The sequence below is a fragment of the Urocitellus parryii genome, chromosome 4, assembly GCF_045843805.1.
Source record: "Urocitellus parryii isolate mUroPar1 chromosome 4, mUroPar1.hap1, whole genome shotgun sequence".
Taxonomy (NCBI): domain Eukaryota; kingdom Metazoa; phylum Chordata; class Mammalia; order Rodentia; family Sciuridae; genus Urocitellus; species Urocitellus parryii.
Window position 1 is genome coordinate 33,319,582 of NC_135534.1, and position 17,193 is coordinate 33,336,774.

The following is a 17,193-nucleotide window of genomic DNA, read 5'->3' on the forward strand; positions in this document are numbered from 1 at the left end:
TACAACTTAATGCTAAATTGCAGAGATTTGGGGAGCTAGAAACATCTGGATTTGTGCGCTGGCCCTGCCATTATTAAATGAATATAGAATCTTGGGCAAATTGCTCAACTCATCATCCATTAAGTATTAGCTATTCTTATATTTTTGCAAATTTTTTTTTGCAGGTGAATATTCCTTTTGATTAAAACTACCAGCCTCTAATTTGTTAAGCAAATAATTACTGAGCATTTATTGTATACCAGACTCTACCCTTCTAGGTCCCTGTCAACAGCAGTAAAGGAGACAGATCAGAGTGCTATTCTCATGGAGTTTACATTCCTGCTTAGGAGAGAGGGGCGATGTACAAACAAGGCCAAACGAAGCTGAGGGTGGAATGGTAGCCCTTCAAAAGATAGATCTACCCCCCAACCCCCAGAACCTGTGAATGTGACTTTATTTGGAAGAAGTGTCTTTGCGGCTGTCATTAAGAATCTCAAGAAGAGATCATCCTGGATTGTGAAGAGCTCTAAATCTGATTCAAGTGTCTTTATAAGAGACATGCCAAGGGGAGACCCAGGGAAAAGAGGCAGAGTCCATACTGAAGTTGGAGGCAGAGATAGGAGTGAGCCACAAGCTAAGGCACTCCTAGTGTCACCAGAAACCGGAAGCATGTAAGTATTCTCCTTCAGGGACCTTGGAGGGAACACAGCCCCGCGGACACTTTGATTTCAGACTCTGGCCTCCAGAACCATGAGTTAAGTTTGCCATTGCAAACCACCCATGTGGCTGAAATTTGGGCAACGGCCCTGGCAAACAAAATACAAATGTTAATGCCTAACAAGAATAAAACAGGGAATGAGCTAGGGACTCAAGTGAGGACTACTTCAAGTAGTGGAGACACTGAGAAGGCCTCACTGAGATGGTATTACACTCATTTCCTGAGCATGAGAGATGGGTGATCTGAATCTAAGGAGGCAGCAGGTGTAAAGGTCCTGTCCTGGGAATGCCACCGGTGTGTTCGATAACCAGAAAGTCAGTGGGGCTGCAATATGAATATGGGATGGGATGTAAAAGGAAAAGGGTAAGGAGATAATGCAGAGGAGGGAGGTGGGGACCCGATCCTCCAGGGCCTCTTAGGCCTTGGATTTTCTAACTGAAACCTGTCTCAAAAATATCTTTAGATGACCTGCAGATGCCCAAACTGCATAGAGAAAGGATATTCTTAAGTACAGATTTATTAAATTAGCAAATATGGATATGTTCTGGACACTGGGTTTTAAAAACCCAGAAGCTTTATAATCTTATCCATGGACTCCCACTGCACTGTTTAATTATGTATGAATAACGATGCCACAAACAGTCTATGTGAAGTCAAACACACAGGACACAGTAGAAAATCCTCTCGGGATCCTTTATTTCATTTCCTACTCACAAGGTGGAATTTCAACTTGTAGTCATCATTTCTGCCAGTTCAGTCAATGGCTCGGAACATCACAGTCCCAATCCCACGGTGTCAACAATCCTGGAGGCAGATCCGAGGTGAGGGATTCATGTTCACTAATGAATTCCACTACATTTTGCTTTCTTGTGATCCCACGGCCTCATTCCAATTGAGGATCATTGAAGAAACGGACTGTATTTCTATTCACTATTTCAAAGATCAGACCTACCTCATTTGCTTGTCAAGAAAATTTTCTCAAGTATATTTAAAGTGTTTATCATTTTCCTATAGTTCTTCAAATGCTTGACATTTGTCTTTTCCCTACCTCTAAAACTCCTTTCTTGTTCACATTATCTTTCTTGATTGCTTCTCAGTTTATATAAAAACAAAAAGAAAGTATGGATTTATTGTGCACATTAGCAGGTCTGTACATAAAAATGCACAGAGGTTTTATATACCACTTACAGTAACAGCTCAGAGTAAAAAGGAAGAAAGAATCTGAAATGTTAGACTTGCTCGGAAATAAGGCTACCTGGGACAATGCCACTATCTAGCTTCAACAGAATTTTTACTTCTCCAACTTTTTAGAAGTGGCAAAAAAAAAAAAAAAAACCACCCTGATAGTTAAAATATGTAGCAGTCACTCCATATAATGCCCCTCCCACCCAACCTTAAGAATAATAGGGTTTTTTTTTTCAAGTTTTATTCCCGTTTCATTTAAATTTAGTGGAAAAAAACTTAAAAAGTCATGTTGTAGCAATGTGTCCCCATGCAGAATTGCAATTTGCCAAGATTGTAATGTGCTTTGAGAGAAATCTTACTGAAAAAATAGTGATGACCATTTTCCAGTAAATCTTGAGTGAAAAAATCATTTGTACCCCAATCTGAGGTATAAACTTGCATCTGGGGGGACACAACTACTGTAAATTAGACAATTGTAGCAACCACCCAAGACAATAAATGAAAGCGTATGACAATCTGCCACATTATAGTGAGTGTCTCTTCAAAGTTCATCATGATTTTTAGTGAGATCTTCCCCATAATTGGTAGCTTGGCTTCCAACAAACATGTTCCAGTTGTCTAGTATTTCCTCTTTAGTTAGCTTCTCATCCTGCAGGAGAGAGGGAAGAGCTGTCAGGGAAGCTGTGGTAACTGTGAGTCTACCGTTCATCATGAAAACCATGCTAGTTCATTGATTTGCAATGTCTTAAATGCTACATTGAATAATTCAGAAGCTTCCGGGTTCCTCTTTCATCTACCATTACTGCACTTCAAAATTCCAAACCGTAACATCCTCTTGCTATAAAAGCTGTGCAAAAGTACATCAGGCAGGTCCCTGAGTAAATCAGAAGCTGGAATCCATTTATGTCTACAAACAGTGCAAGCACGTTCAAACAGGCCCTGAAGAATTCCACTTCCCTTTTATAGCCTAGCTGCACGACCTGTTTGAATAACCTGGGAATTCGGGGCAACTAGCAAAGTTGGATGGAGCAGGACTTTTTATTAATTGTATTTATTTATTTTGATATCAGTAGATCATAAAGTACTGGCATTAGAACCAGCAGTGGGAGCCTGCCCGAGGGTATCTGGGCTGTGGGTGGGACAAGCTTCCCTGTGCCTGGCATATCCCAGAAGCCTGATGAACATTTGGTAACTGAACGAATGGATGAATAAGCTTGTCTTAGGGCAGGCATGTTTTGCTTTAATTCCCTGCCCTGCCCACATCTGAGTTGCTGGTTCTTCAATCCTAAAAGGTGTGACTCAATGAGAGTTTGTGGCTCGCAGCTGGCTGTCCAGAGGAGGCTGGGCCCAGTGAGCTCACCGTGGGATACCATGGTCTGGTTCAAGTTTACAGGTCTCTACTGCAGGGCAAGAACAGGAAGTCAGCATGACAGGGCCACAGGGGCCAATGCTATCACCAGAGGCAAACAAAGCAATCTTATGTAAACTGTCACCCTTGAATCAATGATCCCAAACATTTGAACTACCTTGTTCTTATCCGACTCGTATACCAGGTGCCTGGCCTCGGCCTGGGCATGGTCATAATCCTGAGGGAGGATCCAGTGGCGAATCTCGTCTTTGTCCAGCTTCCCATCCTTGTTCAGATCCCGGAAGTCACTGAACTGCTCCCGTTCAGACAAAACCCAGTCTGGCTCAGGGCCATTATCCTCATGAGAAAACATATCGGCTAGAAGGGAAAGCGTTCAAGAGGGAAGGGAGAAGTCAAAACACTTGACCCCTTAAGGTTTTGGAAAGGTGATGACCTATCAAGAGGCCTACCTCTTAGTGTCATTATGTTTGGGGGTGCTGGGGATGGAACCGGGGCCTCAGGCACACTAGGCAAGCGCTCCACCTCTGAGCCACATCCCCAGCCCCATCAACAGACCTAACTCAAGCAGATGGTGGGAGGATTCTTGGTGATAATAATGCAATGATTTATCCACTCTGAAGGCCACCTGGTGGACTAGGAAGACCTGAGATTAGGATCCAGGAAGTGAACTTGACTCTTGACTTAGTTCTGTAACTGGAATTAGATTACTTCGGTGAATGAGCCTTAAATTTGTCTGTAAGAACTGTCAGCAAAGACACATCCACATGGGCCGTGTCTGTAAAATGGAGATAATAATAGGCAAATCACATGGTTATTAGGAAGATCAAATGGGTTGTTTATGTGAAAGCCTCTGTAACCCAAATTGGTACATAAAGGTGAAAACTTGTAATAATGACCACCTCAGAGCATTTTCTACACTGGTCAGGATAACTGAAAGTGTTCTATATGCTTTTTCTTTCATTTGATTTCCTAACAACCATATGAACACTAGGTATAGTTGGTGATTCCAATTTACAGATGAAAACAGGCATAGCCTCCCTGCAAACCACAGCTAGTCTGAGCTTGAGGCTGCACAGGAACATGGTGCTCTGCTTCCAACCCATGGCCTTAACCACTGTGCTTATAACTACTGTCATTTATGTCATTTCCAAAGGGCTTTCTTTTTTTTCCATCCTTAAAACAATTCCATAAGACAGACCATTACCCACATTTCCAAAATAGCAAGAAAAAGAAACATTTATACATTGCTTGTTTTTAGAAAAGAGTCTGAACTGTGGGCAGTTTGTCTTTGATGGGAGCACAGTTTAGAAACATCATTTTTTAAAAAGTTGCAATACAGAAAAGAAACACTGTAATGCAGTTTCAGTGTAGAGAAAAGTTCATTGTAATAAGCTGGGTTCCAGGGGCTGGGGTTGTGGCTCAGCGGTAGAGTGCTTGCCTAGCATAGGCGAGGCCCTGGGTTTGATCCCCAACACCACATAAAAATAAATAAATAAATATATTGTGTCCAACTACAACTAAAAATGAAATTAAAAAAAAAATAAGCTGGGTTCCATTCTCAGCACTGCATAAAAATAGATGAATAAAATAAAGGCCCATCAACATCTAATACATATATAAATAAATAAAATAAATAAAAAGTCTCAATATAAGGAAAACTCTTTATAATCAAGTTTCAATATAGAAAAACTTTGTAATAAAGTTTCAAGGTACAGAAAAACTCTTTGTAATATGAAATTTCAATATAGGAAAAACTGTCAGGTGGTAAACAAAGCAGGTAAGGAATGAAAGCTTTTGGTGTGAATTTTGGCTATAAGGTAGCCACAAGGCAAGCCCACACCTAATATTTACTCATTGTTTTTGAGAAAGGGCTGCCCCACATCTTAGCTAATTTGTACTTCAATCAATCCTACAAAGATGGAAGCCATGTTTTCCCATTTTGCAGACTGGGAAACCGAGTCTTAGAGTTACATGACTCTCTCAGGGTTGTGAAGCTATTAAGTGGAGAAGCCAGTGCTCTTGATTCCAGTGCCCTTTCCATTATACCACACCATCACCTGTTTCCCACTCAGCCCTGCCTGAAGAGGAGGCTGCCCCAGAAATGAAAAGAAGTCAATACAGCAGGTCTTTCTGACTGCAAGCCACTCGAAATTCGATTTTCATATACAATGCCCCTACCTCCCTCTCTGCCTGGTGTAAAAAATGGAACATTTCTTTTAGGCAGAGCCACTCACAGAGTTCTGCCCCTGACTTGCATCATTTCAATGCAGAGTTCAGGAGGACCCAGAACAGCGCTGGCTGCTAATCAAAAGTGCTACATTGTTTGCTTTTTTATCAGTCTGCCTTTTCTGTCAGTCTAATTCTATCACCACTGTCACAGTGAGACCTCCAAGGCGCTGAACACTTCCCTCTCACGTGTACCCAGCAACTGAAAGGCACATCTGATTGCATGATGAGGTAGCTATCAGCATTTTTTTCTAAAGGGTAGTACCACCAAGATCACTTTAATTACTGTGGCGAGAGCTACCTGTCTGTTACCAAAGACAGACAGGCAACTGTTCAGTTCTCAGAACCAAATATAATTTCTAACGATGATCAAAAACTCTGCTCATCATTACCAAAGGTTCGTGTCTTTGTATGTGAGGTGGCAAAATAAGGCAACCACAAAACAAGTGAGTAAAGGCAACTCTAGGTTTACATACAAAGATAATTAACTGTCTCTATTAAATATGTATATGAAAATTATATTATTGCATTCCTCTCTCATAGGTCAGCACTTAAATCAATTGATTTTCCAGCTTTGATTTAAAAAATTGGGATGGGAACACAAGAGCTGTCATGAGAAGGCAGTATGCAGTTGGAGCCACGTGCCTCAGCAGTTTCTGGAGCAAAATGCACATTTCCTTGTTGCCTGCTCCTTTATGCTTCGGGGGACAGGGGGACACTGGGCTACCAGGGAGGGCTCTACCCAGCAATGGTGGCGTGTGACCCCAGTGAGAACTCAAGCTTCAGCCAGCCAGTGCTCACAGAGACCTGAAAATGCACTTCTCAACACTGCTTAAGTGAACGTCTTTAGATCACAGTGCTAGGTATGGACAACCCCGGATGGAAAACGAGAGGCACAAATTGCTTATGTCATTGGGCAACTGGACACTTGGTAGAAGATTCATTCTCTGAAAAGGATACCTTTCTGCAGAGAGCTCAGGTACACAAACAGTTCTACTGACCATTGCTGCATCTGCTCAGGGATTCTAGGCTGGGCTGATGGAAGGCTAAATAATGATCCCCTGACATAGCACCACTAGGGCTGATGTGACAAATGGGGTGGAAGGCCCTCCCCACTGGGAAGTCCCAGTAGGACACTACTAGACTTGCAGCTGCTGCTTTAAGAGATGTCTGTGGGTGGAAGAAAGTTGCCCCATGAGGACAGCTGAGCAACTCCAGGCCAGCACTCACCAATGTACTCATCCTGGTCCACAAACCCATCCCCGTTCTTGTCGATGTCCTCCAGAGTTTCCTAGGAAGCAAAGGGCAAGATACAATGTAAGATGGTCATGTGCTCTGAGCTGAGAATTCTAATGTCCAGCTTTCATGGCCTCATGCTTGGTGATTCCAGGCTCATTCCTTTACCTGCCCAGGCACTAGTTCACCTGTTAAAAGAGGCAATGGATTCTGTCCCTACTCCTCCTCCCCATAATTTTAAAAGCAAAAATCCTTCCCTAAAGAAAAATGTCCCTAGAAGCCCAGAGGTGTTGGGAATCCATCAGGAAGCCCTGCCAACCCAACCAATCTTCACCATCTAGTCAAGCACTGGGGGATCTGTGAGACCACTGGATGGAATGATCACAAAAACAGATTCTAGAGCTACCAGGACCAGGAACACTGAATAATCAGAGAAATATGAAATCACAAATAATTAAATAATAAAAGTATATCTGACTTTTGAATGTATTCTACTTTGGAATTGGTATATTTGACTTCCTAATTAGTTCTTTTGCCAGGGTCAGTAATTAAATGAGTTTACTGTCTATAGGCACAGCAACTCAAAAGACATCCCAAGTCAAAGAAAACGGCCAACCAGAGAACACAGCACTAATCTGGAAGGCATGTAATCAGTCCACTTGTGGATAATTCCATCATCACTGTCCTCTGGAAAATTAGTTATCACTAAACAGATATTGGGAGAGAGAAATAGTTCTTGAAGCCCTGACCCAGTCCTGAGGGTCCTGGGTGTCCTGAGCATGAGCTGGAGCATGAGGCAGGAGTGGACCCCTCCCTGGATGTCACCTGGATGACTAAAACAATCCAGAGCTGCTTCTGAACAAAGGCTTCTCTTTGAAAGAAGGCACCTATTTCTTAGCATCAAAGCAATTGAAACTGGCTCAGGACATCTACCCAGGAAGCAGGTGATGGCATTTATTTAATTGTTGTGGGAAATGGGCACCTGGGACCCCAAACAACACTGGAAAGTGATAACTAAAAGGCCTTACAAGACACTCATCACTCAAACCCTAGCGTCTGATCCCTTTATCCTCCAAAGACCCATCTTTAAGAGTAGCATCATTATAAACCACCATTCCACCTTAAGTCCATAAGTTTTTAACAATCCAGTGTATTTCATCTCAAAATCTTTTTCTAAGTCCCTCAAAGCTAAAAAACAGGTGGACACGAGCCAGTTGCTCCCTAAACCCATCTGCTCTTCCTAGGCACATGTCTACACTCTCTCTTCCAGTCTCCTCATATCTAGAAGGGGTCACTGCAACATAAATGGAAGGGATGTGTCTTTTTTCGGGGCCAGAAAAGTAAAGACCATCTATACATTCTCTTTATTCCTTTTCTTTCCTTCGTCTCCCACCTGGTTGTTACTAGGATGACCTTGAAGCCACAAGATGGCAGAGCTCAAGATGGAAATAGTCTGGGTACCTGATGGTGTTTAGAGGGGAACTGCCCAGGAGATGAATCTGGCTGGGACCATCTGTACAGGACTTTGTAAGAAACAAGCTTTGATCATGTTAAATGATTTTGTTTGGGTGCTATTTGTTACAGCGGCTAGCTTGCACTAACTCCCTGGGTACATAGGCATTCAACACATTCAACTTCAGATTCCTTTTCCAATTCTTTAGGCTAAAAAAAAATGTCTCTCTGTGGATGAAGGGACAAGATGAAGGGCAGCATTTTCCTGGGTCTTTTCTTAGCCCAGGCTCCTCATTGATCTCACCAACACCACAATTTCCTTCATATGCTCAAACTCCTCAGGATGTAGAAAGGCAGTGAACTCCTCTCGAGTAGCTGTCAGGTCCCCATCGAGGTCTGCAGCCTTGAACCTTCTCTCATCACGTGGCAGCATCTTTTTGAAGGTGTGATGATCGGAACTATCTTGGAACTCTGTGGGATTTCCTACAGGATGTATGCAGAAAAGCCAAACATTACACATTGGACAAAAGGTCCTGACCTACTGAGTTCTTTAAAACATTTTATTTCAGAATGCCTCTAGTATCTGTCCCTTCAAGTCATCCCTTCATAGAGGCCCTAATGGCTTATTAGGGTCAACAGAGCAAGTGGTTAAGGGCATAAGCTTTAGAAGGTACAATACTGTACTTCTTTTTGCAGAACTCTGCTTTCATCAATACATTCTTTGATCTAAAATGTACATAGGCTCCCTGGTTCCCTGTCTTGTCTAAATGCCTCTGCCTGGCTTTCAGTATCTCCTGAGTCTGAGCACCTGTGTGTCCCTGGTTCTCTTTAGGCTTGTCTCCTTGCTGTCTCTACCAGGCAACAAGAGGGTTTGCACCCTGGCACTATGCACCACACTCTTGCCTCATTACTCCTTTGATCTAGTTTGTCTTAAATCCAAATTTTACTGAATGCACTATTCTCTGCCGCCCCCCACCTTCCCTGCAGGTCTCTCTCTCTCTCCAAATATAAATCCATTCTTCAAGACCTGGATACCAAACCACCCTCCCGAAAACCATCTCCCTGTCTCCAACTGCTCCACAACACTCCATTCTTGTTACCTAAAATTTACCAACAGTTTGAAACTATACCACAGATATATTTTCTTTCTGCTTTCTTATCTGTGTGCATCTCTGAGATGCAGGTCCAAGTACGGCAGCAACCTAGTGGATTTAGTGGTCCTTCACACCTTCCCCTACAAATCCACAAAGGACTTCAAAGTAAGCAACTCAGTCCATTCCTAGTAGCAGATTGTTCTCAACAGATTCTATTTAGGAGGGTATGCCACCTCCCAAAATGGGTAGGCATGATGAGAGAGAAGAAAATCCCCCTCAAGAAGCTTGTTCCCTGGACCCCAGCTGGGTGCTGTCTCCTACAGCACCTCTTACCGAGGTAGTATCCATAGGTGGCTTGTTTGTATTCTTCCCAGGAAATTTTATCGTCTTTGTCTCTATCATAATCCTTCCAGACTTTAGCAACATTATCATAGATGTATCTTTTCTGCACCCGTTTGATCCAACTTTTCAGCTCCTCGGTGGTGACAAAGCCATCCCCATCACTGTCAATTCGATCAACAATCTTCCTGTAATAAAAGGAAAAAAAAAATCCACAAGATTATTATAAAGGTGTGTGTGATCTTGTTCCAGTGAAAGATCAAACACTTGCACAATTTAAAAACACATAAATTACTGAAATAGAATCCGTGATCTAGTAGTGTTGGAAAAAGTGCTAACATGTATCCTTTCAAGAATGATATGCCCTTCTCCCATACCTCGACTGCTGCCTATTACAGACATTACTAAGGGACCATGCCCCTCTGTCCTGACAATCCTAGATATGACTTCAGAATGCTCTGGGACGGCCACTACCAACTGGTTGGAGTTGACCTGGAAGATCAAATTTATCTGTCCTTCCTGGAGTATTCCAACTCCCTAATTTTAGAGTAACAAAACTGAGGCCCAGAGAAATGCAATAATTTTTCAAGATCACACAGATAGTATCTGGTACAACCAGGATAAGGACTCATTTTGGGGGGGGCTCCAGGTCCAAGGCCAAAAAAAAATTTTTTTTTTGAAAATTCAACGTAAATCATAAAAGTAAGCAATTTGGGTTTTTTGTGTTTTTTTTTTTTAAGAGAGAGAGAGAGAGAGAGAGAATTTTAATATTTATTTTTTAGTTCTCGGCGGACACAACATCCTTGTTTGTATGTGGTGCTGAGGATAGAACCCAGGTGCACGCATGCCAGGCGAGCGCGCTACCGCTTGAGCCACATCCCCAGCCCCTGGTTTTTGTGTTTTATCTTACCACCTTGGACTCAAATACTTGGAACTTAAAGCAGGTGATCAGATCTTATTGGACACAGCATAAAATATCAGAGATGAAAGAACCTCCATGGCATGGAACCTATTCCAGAAACTTGAGCAGCTGCAGAAGCTTAAGCCCCCTCCTCTCTCGGTGAAGGTCTCCATAGCTCTACAACCGGCCCAGGTTCCAGTGATTTCCCACTGGACTCCATTGAGGTATCCTAATCACGAGTCCAAAGCAAACTTCAGGTTGGAAACTTGCCATGTGTCCATCTCTAAGCCAGATGGTCCCAAGCTAGGAACACCATTTCTGTAGGGAACTTCAAAGACATTCCTAAGCTATGTTTAATGTCTACAAAAGTTTACCCCTAATTTCATTTACCTGGGATGAGGTCATACTGGCCAACTATGACTTTTTGAGGCTAGAATTAACTTCAGTGGTAAAATTTTCTTGTCAACAAAAGTTCTGATTGGAGTTGATCTTTGATTAATTAAAAATGAGATATGAGCTAGGCATGGTGATGCAGCCTGTGATCCCAGTGGCTTGGGAGGCTGAGGCAGGAGGATGTGAGTTCAAAGCCAGCCTCAGCAAAAGCAAGGTACTAAGCAACCTAGTGAGAGTCTCTAAATAAAATACAAAGTAGGTGCCCCTGAGTTCAATCCCCAGCACCATCCCCACAAAAGAAGGGAAATGAATTCCTTAGCTCTTTATTAGTGCAGCTTGATGGTTTGATCTCCTATAACTAATAACGATAGGAGACAGGGTATGAGTGTGGGGAGCAGGGGTGGAGTAAATATTCAAAGTCACCATCTCCTCCCTGAACCCAGGGAGCTTGGTCAAGCTCTTCTTCCTCAGGAAGGTAACGAAAGGTTCAAATTCTACTAGCACCCCTATGGTGTTCCTTCTTTCTCAATGTTAACAGCTCTCAAGCCTTAAGCATCTTCAGGCTTCCCCCCAGACACAGCAGAAGATTTTCAGCACTGTGCAGTGTTAATCCCATCTACTGTGTGCCAGGCACTGCTCCAAACCTGGAAACACAGTGGTGACCTGCCCATTGGCTACCCACTAAGGAGCTGAATCTCAGGCCAACAAAAACCTAAGGACATCAGATCATACAGCCTTCCTTTGAGAAAAGGGTACATTCAATTTACACCAAATGAACCTCCAGGACATAGCTTAGCCTGAACCTAGGAGGAGCTCAATAACTATTTGTTAGAAAAATAAATAAGAGCTTGACCTTGCTCTTGAAAAAAAAATCTCAAAGAGTGAGATACTGGGAAAGGCAGATTTGATGTAGAGAAAGCTGAATGCTTTAATCAGAACACCTGGATCCATATTCTGGCTTTGGCCCCATTACTTGAGATCTTGAGCAAATGACTTGATGCTCTGAGCCTCTGTTTTCCCATCTATAAGCTGGAACACTTACTTCACAAGGAATGTTGTGAGGAACAAAGGAGAGGAGGTGTGCCTTTCCTCTCCAAAGACACTAATCTAGGTCCAGGTCAATGGAAAAACCCCATAGACACTCAGCAAGTAGCAAAAATGAGCAAAGCCAGTAGGAGGCCCTATGGCAACTGGGAGATTCCCTAATAGTTGTCAAGAAAGGTTGCCCAATTGAGTGTTTAAAAAAATTGGGGGTCTGGGCTGGGGTTGTGGCTCAGTGGTAGAGAGCTTGCCTAGCATGTGTGAGGCACTGGGTTCGATTCTCAGCACCATATACAAATAAATAAAATAAAGGTTCACAAACAACTAAAAAATATTTTTAAAAATTGGGGTCTGTATGTGAAATCAGTCAGATTTTAAAAGCAGCAAGTAATTTACAATTTGTTCCCCTACGATTACATAAGGCACTTTTAAAACTGCATCCAGCCTATATGAGTCCCCACTTTGCAGCCCTCTGACCTAGGTGTCTCTAGAGGCTTTAGAATGGTTTCTGTTTTAGAACTGATGGTCTGGTAGTGGGGAAAAAGCTGCCTAGATCCAGCCAGTCCTCCCTCAGCAGCCCAGACTTGCAGGGAACTACTCCCTAATTTCCAAAAGCTCCACCCACATACTACCCAGCTGGTGGCTCAGGCCAGAGATCCAGAAGTCCTCCTTGGTCTCTCCTCCCACCTCTCCCCCACATTGAGTCAAAAGCAAGAGAAGCCACACGTGTCAGGATCCACCCTCTCCCAGATTCAGGCATTCCTTCCCTCTCCCTGCCTGAGGCATCCCCATCGTGCCTCTGTCTTTTCCTAACAGTTTTAGTGATTCTCGGGCATTTCACGGACATTTAATCTCCACCACACTGAAGTCCCTCCCACTCTGCCCTTGGTTTCCCTCCTCTACTACCCCCTTCTCCTCTGTCCCTTTAGGGACCTAACATCCCTTGTGGCTAGAAGAGAGGTCAAACCCTCTAAAAATGGGCTGTTCTCTCTTCAAGAATGCCTGACAACTTCTGAGTCATCCACAGGCTCTGATCACCAACAGCTCCAAGTCACCAAGTCCCTCTCTCCAACCTGAAATCTTAGGGCTCCTTCTCCTTGAAGGGCTTGCTATGGTTTTTACATGCCACCATCACAGTGATTAGGTACAGCACCTGCCTGTCCTAATTATAAGCACGCTGATGCCTACAACACAAGGTGGCAGGCCAGATATCAAATGTGGTGCCTGGTACACAATAGCCATTCCAATGTTTGTGGTATGAATAAATGAATGAAGTCAAGGTTTTCACACAAAGATCAAACCCAGCCAACTCCACCAGTACTTGCTCTAGCCATTAGGCTGACCACATAATGAAGGTAATAAACGCAGCTGTAGGACAAAAAGTTACTCCCATTCCTCCCCCTCCTTCCTCTCCAGCAACAATGCAGAATAGTTGCCACTCAGGGGCCCAGAATAAATCAGTCTCCAAGTGCCTCAAAGCAATACAATAGACTGAATTTAATCAATGGCCCCTATTGTTAAGTCCTAAACAAGAAGAGAAAGTACTTCTCTGCCAAATAAAAGGTACTTGTTTGGAGGTGACTTTGAAGTTCAAAGGTCTTTTTTATCACAACAGGCAGATGGTGCACCTCACAATAGGTATCATTTATCCTCATAGTCTAACTACACACATTGGCCTTTGGTGGCCCCAAGAGCACAGGGATGGCTGTGTTCTTTTTATTACAGCAGAACACAGAAGATCCTCCACCCCAGGAGCCAGGTTCTGGAAGCCTGCTGCCCAGTAAGCAGTCTACGTCCTTCCCCAACCCTGCCTCCATCTGGACCCATGCTGGCTGTTGGTCCCTCTGTGGAAGGATTTCCAGATAATTCTGCACAATGCCTAGTGTCTTCTCTGGGGGACCAGGGAAGGGTGCCCTGAGATCTATCAAAGTTTTGTTTCTCAGCTTTGGTTTCTGATTCCACGAATAAGTTCACAATCTACCACCACGGGCCACTCTCCAGCGTTTTGCCCCTAACAAACAGTTGCCAAAGCATGAGGTGTCTTCGGGATATCTGCTGGAAATAGAAATCAGGGGGCCAGTTTCTAGTTGTGCGTGCCCCTCACCCCCCCATCTCTTATCCCCAATTCCCCTCTCTTGACAACGGTATTTTTATACCCCTACACCAGATTTATGGGACAATTGAGCATCAGGCAATAACACCCAGCCAGAGTCACAGGCCAAGAATCAAGCCCCACAAATAGCCTGCCCCTTCATCTTTAACCATTTGGTTCATCCTTGAGACCTACTTAGCAAGTGTCTCAGACCCCCCCTCACTCCCGGTTTGGGGGCGGGGATGTAAGAAAGAGCCTGAGCCTGTGGGGTAGAACTCATTAAAAGGCCACTGTAGATAAACTTCTTTTGTACACACTCTCCCCTCCCTTCTGATGCAACAGAACCGGGGGGGGGGGGGGGGGGGCGGATTCTCTCGATCCTGGCTCCGCGGCCACTGCCACGTTCTCGCCTCCCCGCGGGAAGCCACCCGGCCGGGGCGTGGCAGCGATCTCCACCTCGAGGTCCCAGCGCCAGCAGGCAACTTTGCGGGCGCCGCGCCTTGGAGGGGGCTGGCCCGGACGCTCGGAACCACGCGCGCTATTTCGCTTTCGCTTTGCCGCTGAGGTCCCGCGTGGCTCCCGCCCAGTGGTCCCGCGAGCACCTGTGTCACCCCCAGCGCGGCCCGGGCCGCGGCCTCACCCCAGCCTCTCCTTGCTCTCGTCTGGGGTGAGCTGATCGAAGGTCTTGGAGTCCTCTTTGCCCAGGAAGGCCTCGTGGTCGTACTGGAAACTCTGGTTGTCCTCGGGCGGCCGCTCGCCCAGCTCCGAGTCGGGCCTCACCACGCGCTCCTTGCGCACCGTGGGCTTGGCCCGCAGCGCCCGCGGCGCCAGCGCTAGCGCCAGCAGCAGCCCCAGGGCGAGCCCCAGGAGGCGGCAGCGGCCACGGCGCGCCATGGTTCGGAGGAGAGGGCGGCCGCGAGGGAGGCAGGAGCGGGCGACGCGAGCGGCGGATGGGCTGTAGGGGCTCGCAGAGCAGCGGCGGGGCTGGGACCGCCGGGGGGAGGGACGGCGGGCGCCGCAGCCAGAGCCCGCCCCGGGCCCCGCCGAGGGGCGCGCCCCGACCTCGCGCGGGCGGCTTCGGGCGTCCGGGCTCACGCGCCCATTGGCCGCTGAGCAGCCGGGGGAGGCCGGGGCCGCCGAGCCACGTCGCCAGCCGGGGTGGTGGGCACCGGGCTCGGGTTTCGCCTCGGCCCCTCCCCGCCTCTCGTCGCGAGGGGCGGGCCCAGGCGAACCGGGCTGGGGACTGGAGGGCTCGCGGGAAGACCGGGAAGTTCTTTGTCAAGCAACAGATGTTCAGGATAAGATTCCTCCTGGTCCTGCCGTTCCGGAGAAGTGTAGGGAAGCACCCGCTGCCCCCGCCCCGCCACCAACATCCAAATGGGAGCCCGAACCCCAGCCGCAGCCCAGCGCCCACAGCAGATCCTGTGCTCTTAAGCCCAACACAACTCCATTTAGCAAAATTTGGAGTTTAGTTAGAGACTGTAGGGAGGCCAAGTGGGTGTGGTCCCCCTGGGAGAGGGGGGGTCGCAAACTGGAGGAGGGCCACCGGATAACTTCAGCGTGACCCAACTGAATGCAGCCCGGGGCATTCCAGCGGCCTGGGGGAATGGAGTCCGGTGCTGGCAGATAGTCCCGCTTTCCAAAAGCAATAGGAATTTCAAGTTTTTATATTTTTATTTCTAAATGTAGGCAATTCATTTCACAAAGGGTTACACGAATCAACTCGTATCTGTACTATCTGTAATGATAACAATCTGAGAAACTCCCATAGAATTTTCTGCAATGATGAATGTTCTCCGCCTGGGCTCTTCTATATGTGGTGGCTCTTGAGAACTTGACATGGAGCTAATGTAGCTGACGCACTGCAATTTTCATTTTAATATAAATTATTATATGTGTCACATAGCCATCACTATCATATTGGCTATTATATTGGACAGTGTAGGTCTAGAGCGATCATTCTTTTAAAATCAGCCTTTTAAAACTCATTGAAATCCATGGGCATTTTTCAGAATACACACACACACACACACACACCAGTATTGGCATGGGGTGTGATTAAAAGTCAGAGGATTAATGGATCTTCTGAAGCCCACCCACAAGCCTCAGGTTAAAGATCTCTAGAAAACTAAAACCATGGTTGAAGAAATAAGCCCTGGAGAGCCGTACTCCCAGAAATGTCCTCCATCCTGTTTTATATACCTCCCAACCTTCCTCGTGTTCTAAGAAAGGTCACTGGGCTGTGCTTTTAGTCTTGCAACAAGGATGTGAGGGCTTATCAATAAAAGCATAGATGCAAGTACCTTTCTTATGAAGATCTCTTTCAATCAATTAACAGTAATTACTGTGGACCCACTACAGCCTGGACTGGATGCAGCAGGTATTCTGCAGAGCTATAGCTGTACTGTGTGTGATCAGATAGATGTTCATTCATTCTTTCAATAAGTTGAGTGCCTGCTTAAATGTCAAGGTTGTTCCAGGTATTGGTTTCCCAACCATTCTTGGATTGCAAATCAGCATGACAAATGCTCAGGGACATTCTGTTCCAGAGGGTTACTTCAGAGGGACAGGACCCAGACTTGGGGATCTATCAGGGAAAGTCTCTTGAGGAAAGGACATCTCTACTGAGACTGAAATGTGCAGGATAAGCAAAGAGGATGGTAAGATCCTATGTGAGCTGGCAGAGAACAGTGAGTTTGAGGTAATGCTTTTGTGACCTTGTACATCCCTCCAGCTGGCAGTGAGACCTGGGGATCCAGTCCTTGGTGCCTTACCCCACCTCAGCTGACTTTTCATGGGATCAAATGTACTGTCTGAGACCAGACACGTGCCCCACTGCCAGTTGTTTAGAGACTTGGATTTCTAGCAAAGGAGAAGTATGTTGGGTGGGCAAGAGCTCCTTACTAAAATGCAAACATCCTGAGATAAGTGGCTTAATACCCTCTGTGCTCATCTGGCATTCAGGATCTGGATTGTTGAGGGAGTGAGGAAGATTCAGAGGAGCCACAGGAAGGGACAGAATTCGAAAAAGCAGAGGGTTAGGAAGGGAATGGGAAGTGAGTAGAGACTGGTAACAGACTTTGCTTATGTACAGCTCTTGCCACGGGCTGGCCTGTGTTGATGGGATTGATCCAGACTCTCAGGAATGAGAACGGCACATCCTTTGAC

The 17,193-nt window shown here is 45.5% G+C and overlaps 1 protein-coding gene across 1 annotated transcript; it reads right to left on the reverse strand.

The window, feature by feature from the left end:
* Nucleotides 1–1,383: 1,383 nt before the first annotated feature.
* Nucleotides 1,384–15,044, reverse strand: Rcn1 (reticulocalbin 1). Its single transcript, XM_026404484.2, has 6 exons — nt 14,666–15,044; nt 9,593–9,786; nt 8,470–8,648; nt 6,708–6,768; nt 3,409–3,608; nt 1,384–2,531 (listed from the first exon to the last, which is right to left on the reverse strand). The coding sequence occupies exons 1-6, from the start codon at nt 14,917–14,919 to the stop codon at nt 2,424–2,426; spliced, it is 996 nt and encodes a 331-aa protein (XP_026260269.2). The 5' UTR covers nt 14,920–15,044; the 3' UTR covers nt 1,384–2,423.
* Nucleotides 15,045–17,193: the final 2,149 nt, after the last annotated feature.

Coding starts and splice junctions, on each gene's coding strand:
- Rcn1 (XM_026404484.2), bottom strand. CDS start 14,919: ATGGCGCGCCGTGGCCGCTGCCGCCTCCTGGGGCTCGCCCTGGGGCTG. Junction 9,787..14,665: donor GAGAGCAAGGAGAGGCTGGG/GTGAGGCCGCGG, acceptor CTTTTATTACAG/GAAGATTGTTGATCGAATTG. Junction 8,649..9,592: donor CACCTATGGATACTACCTCG/GTAAGAGGTGCT, acceptor TACATCCTGTAG/GAAATCCCACAGAGTTCCAA.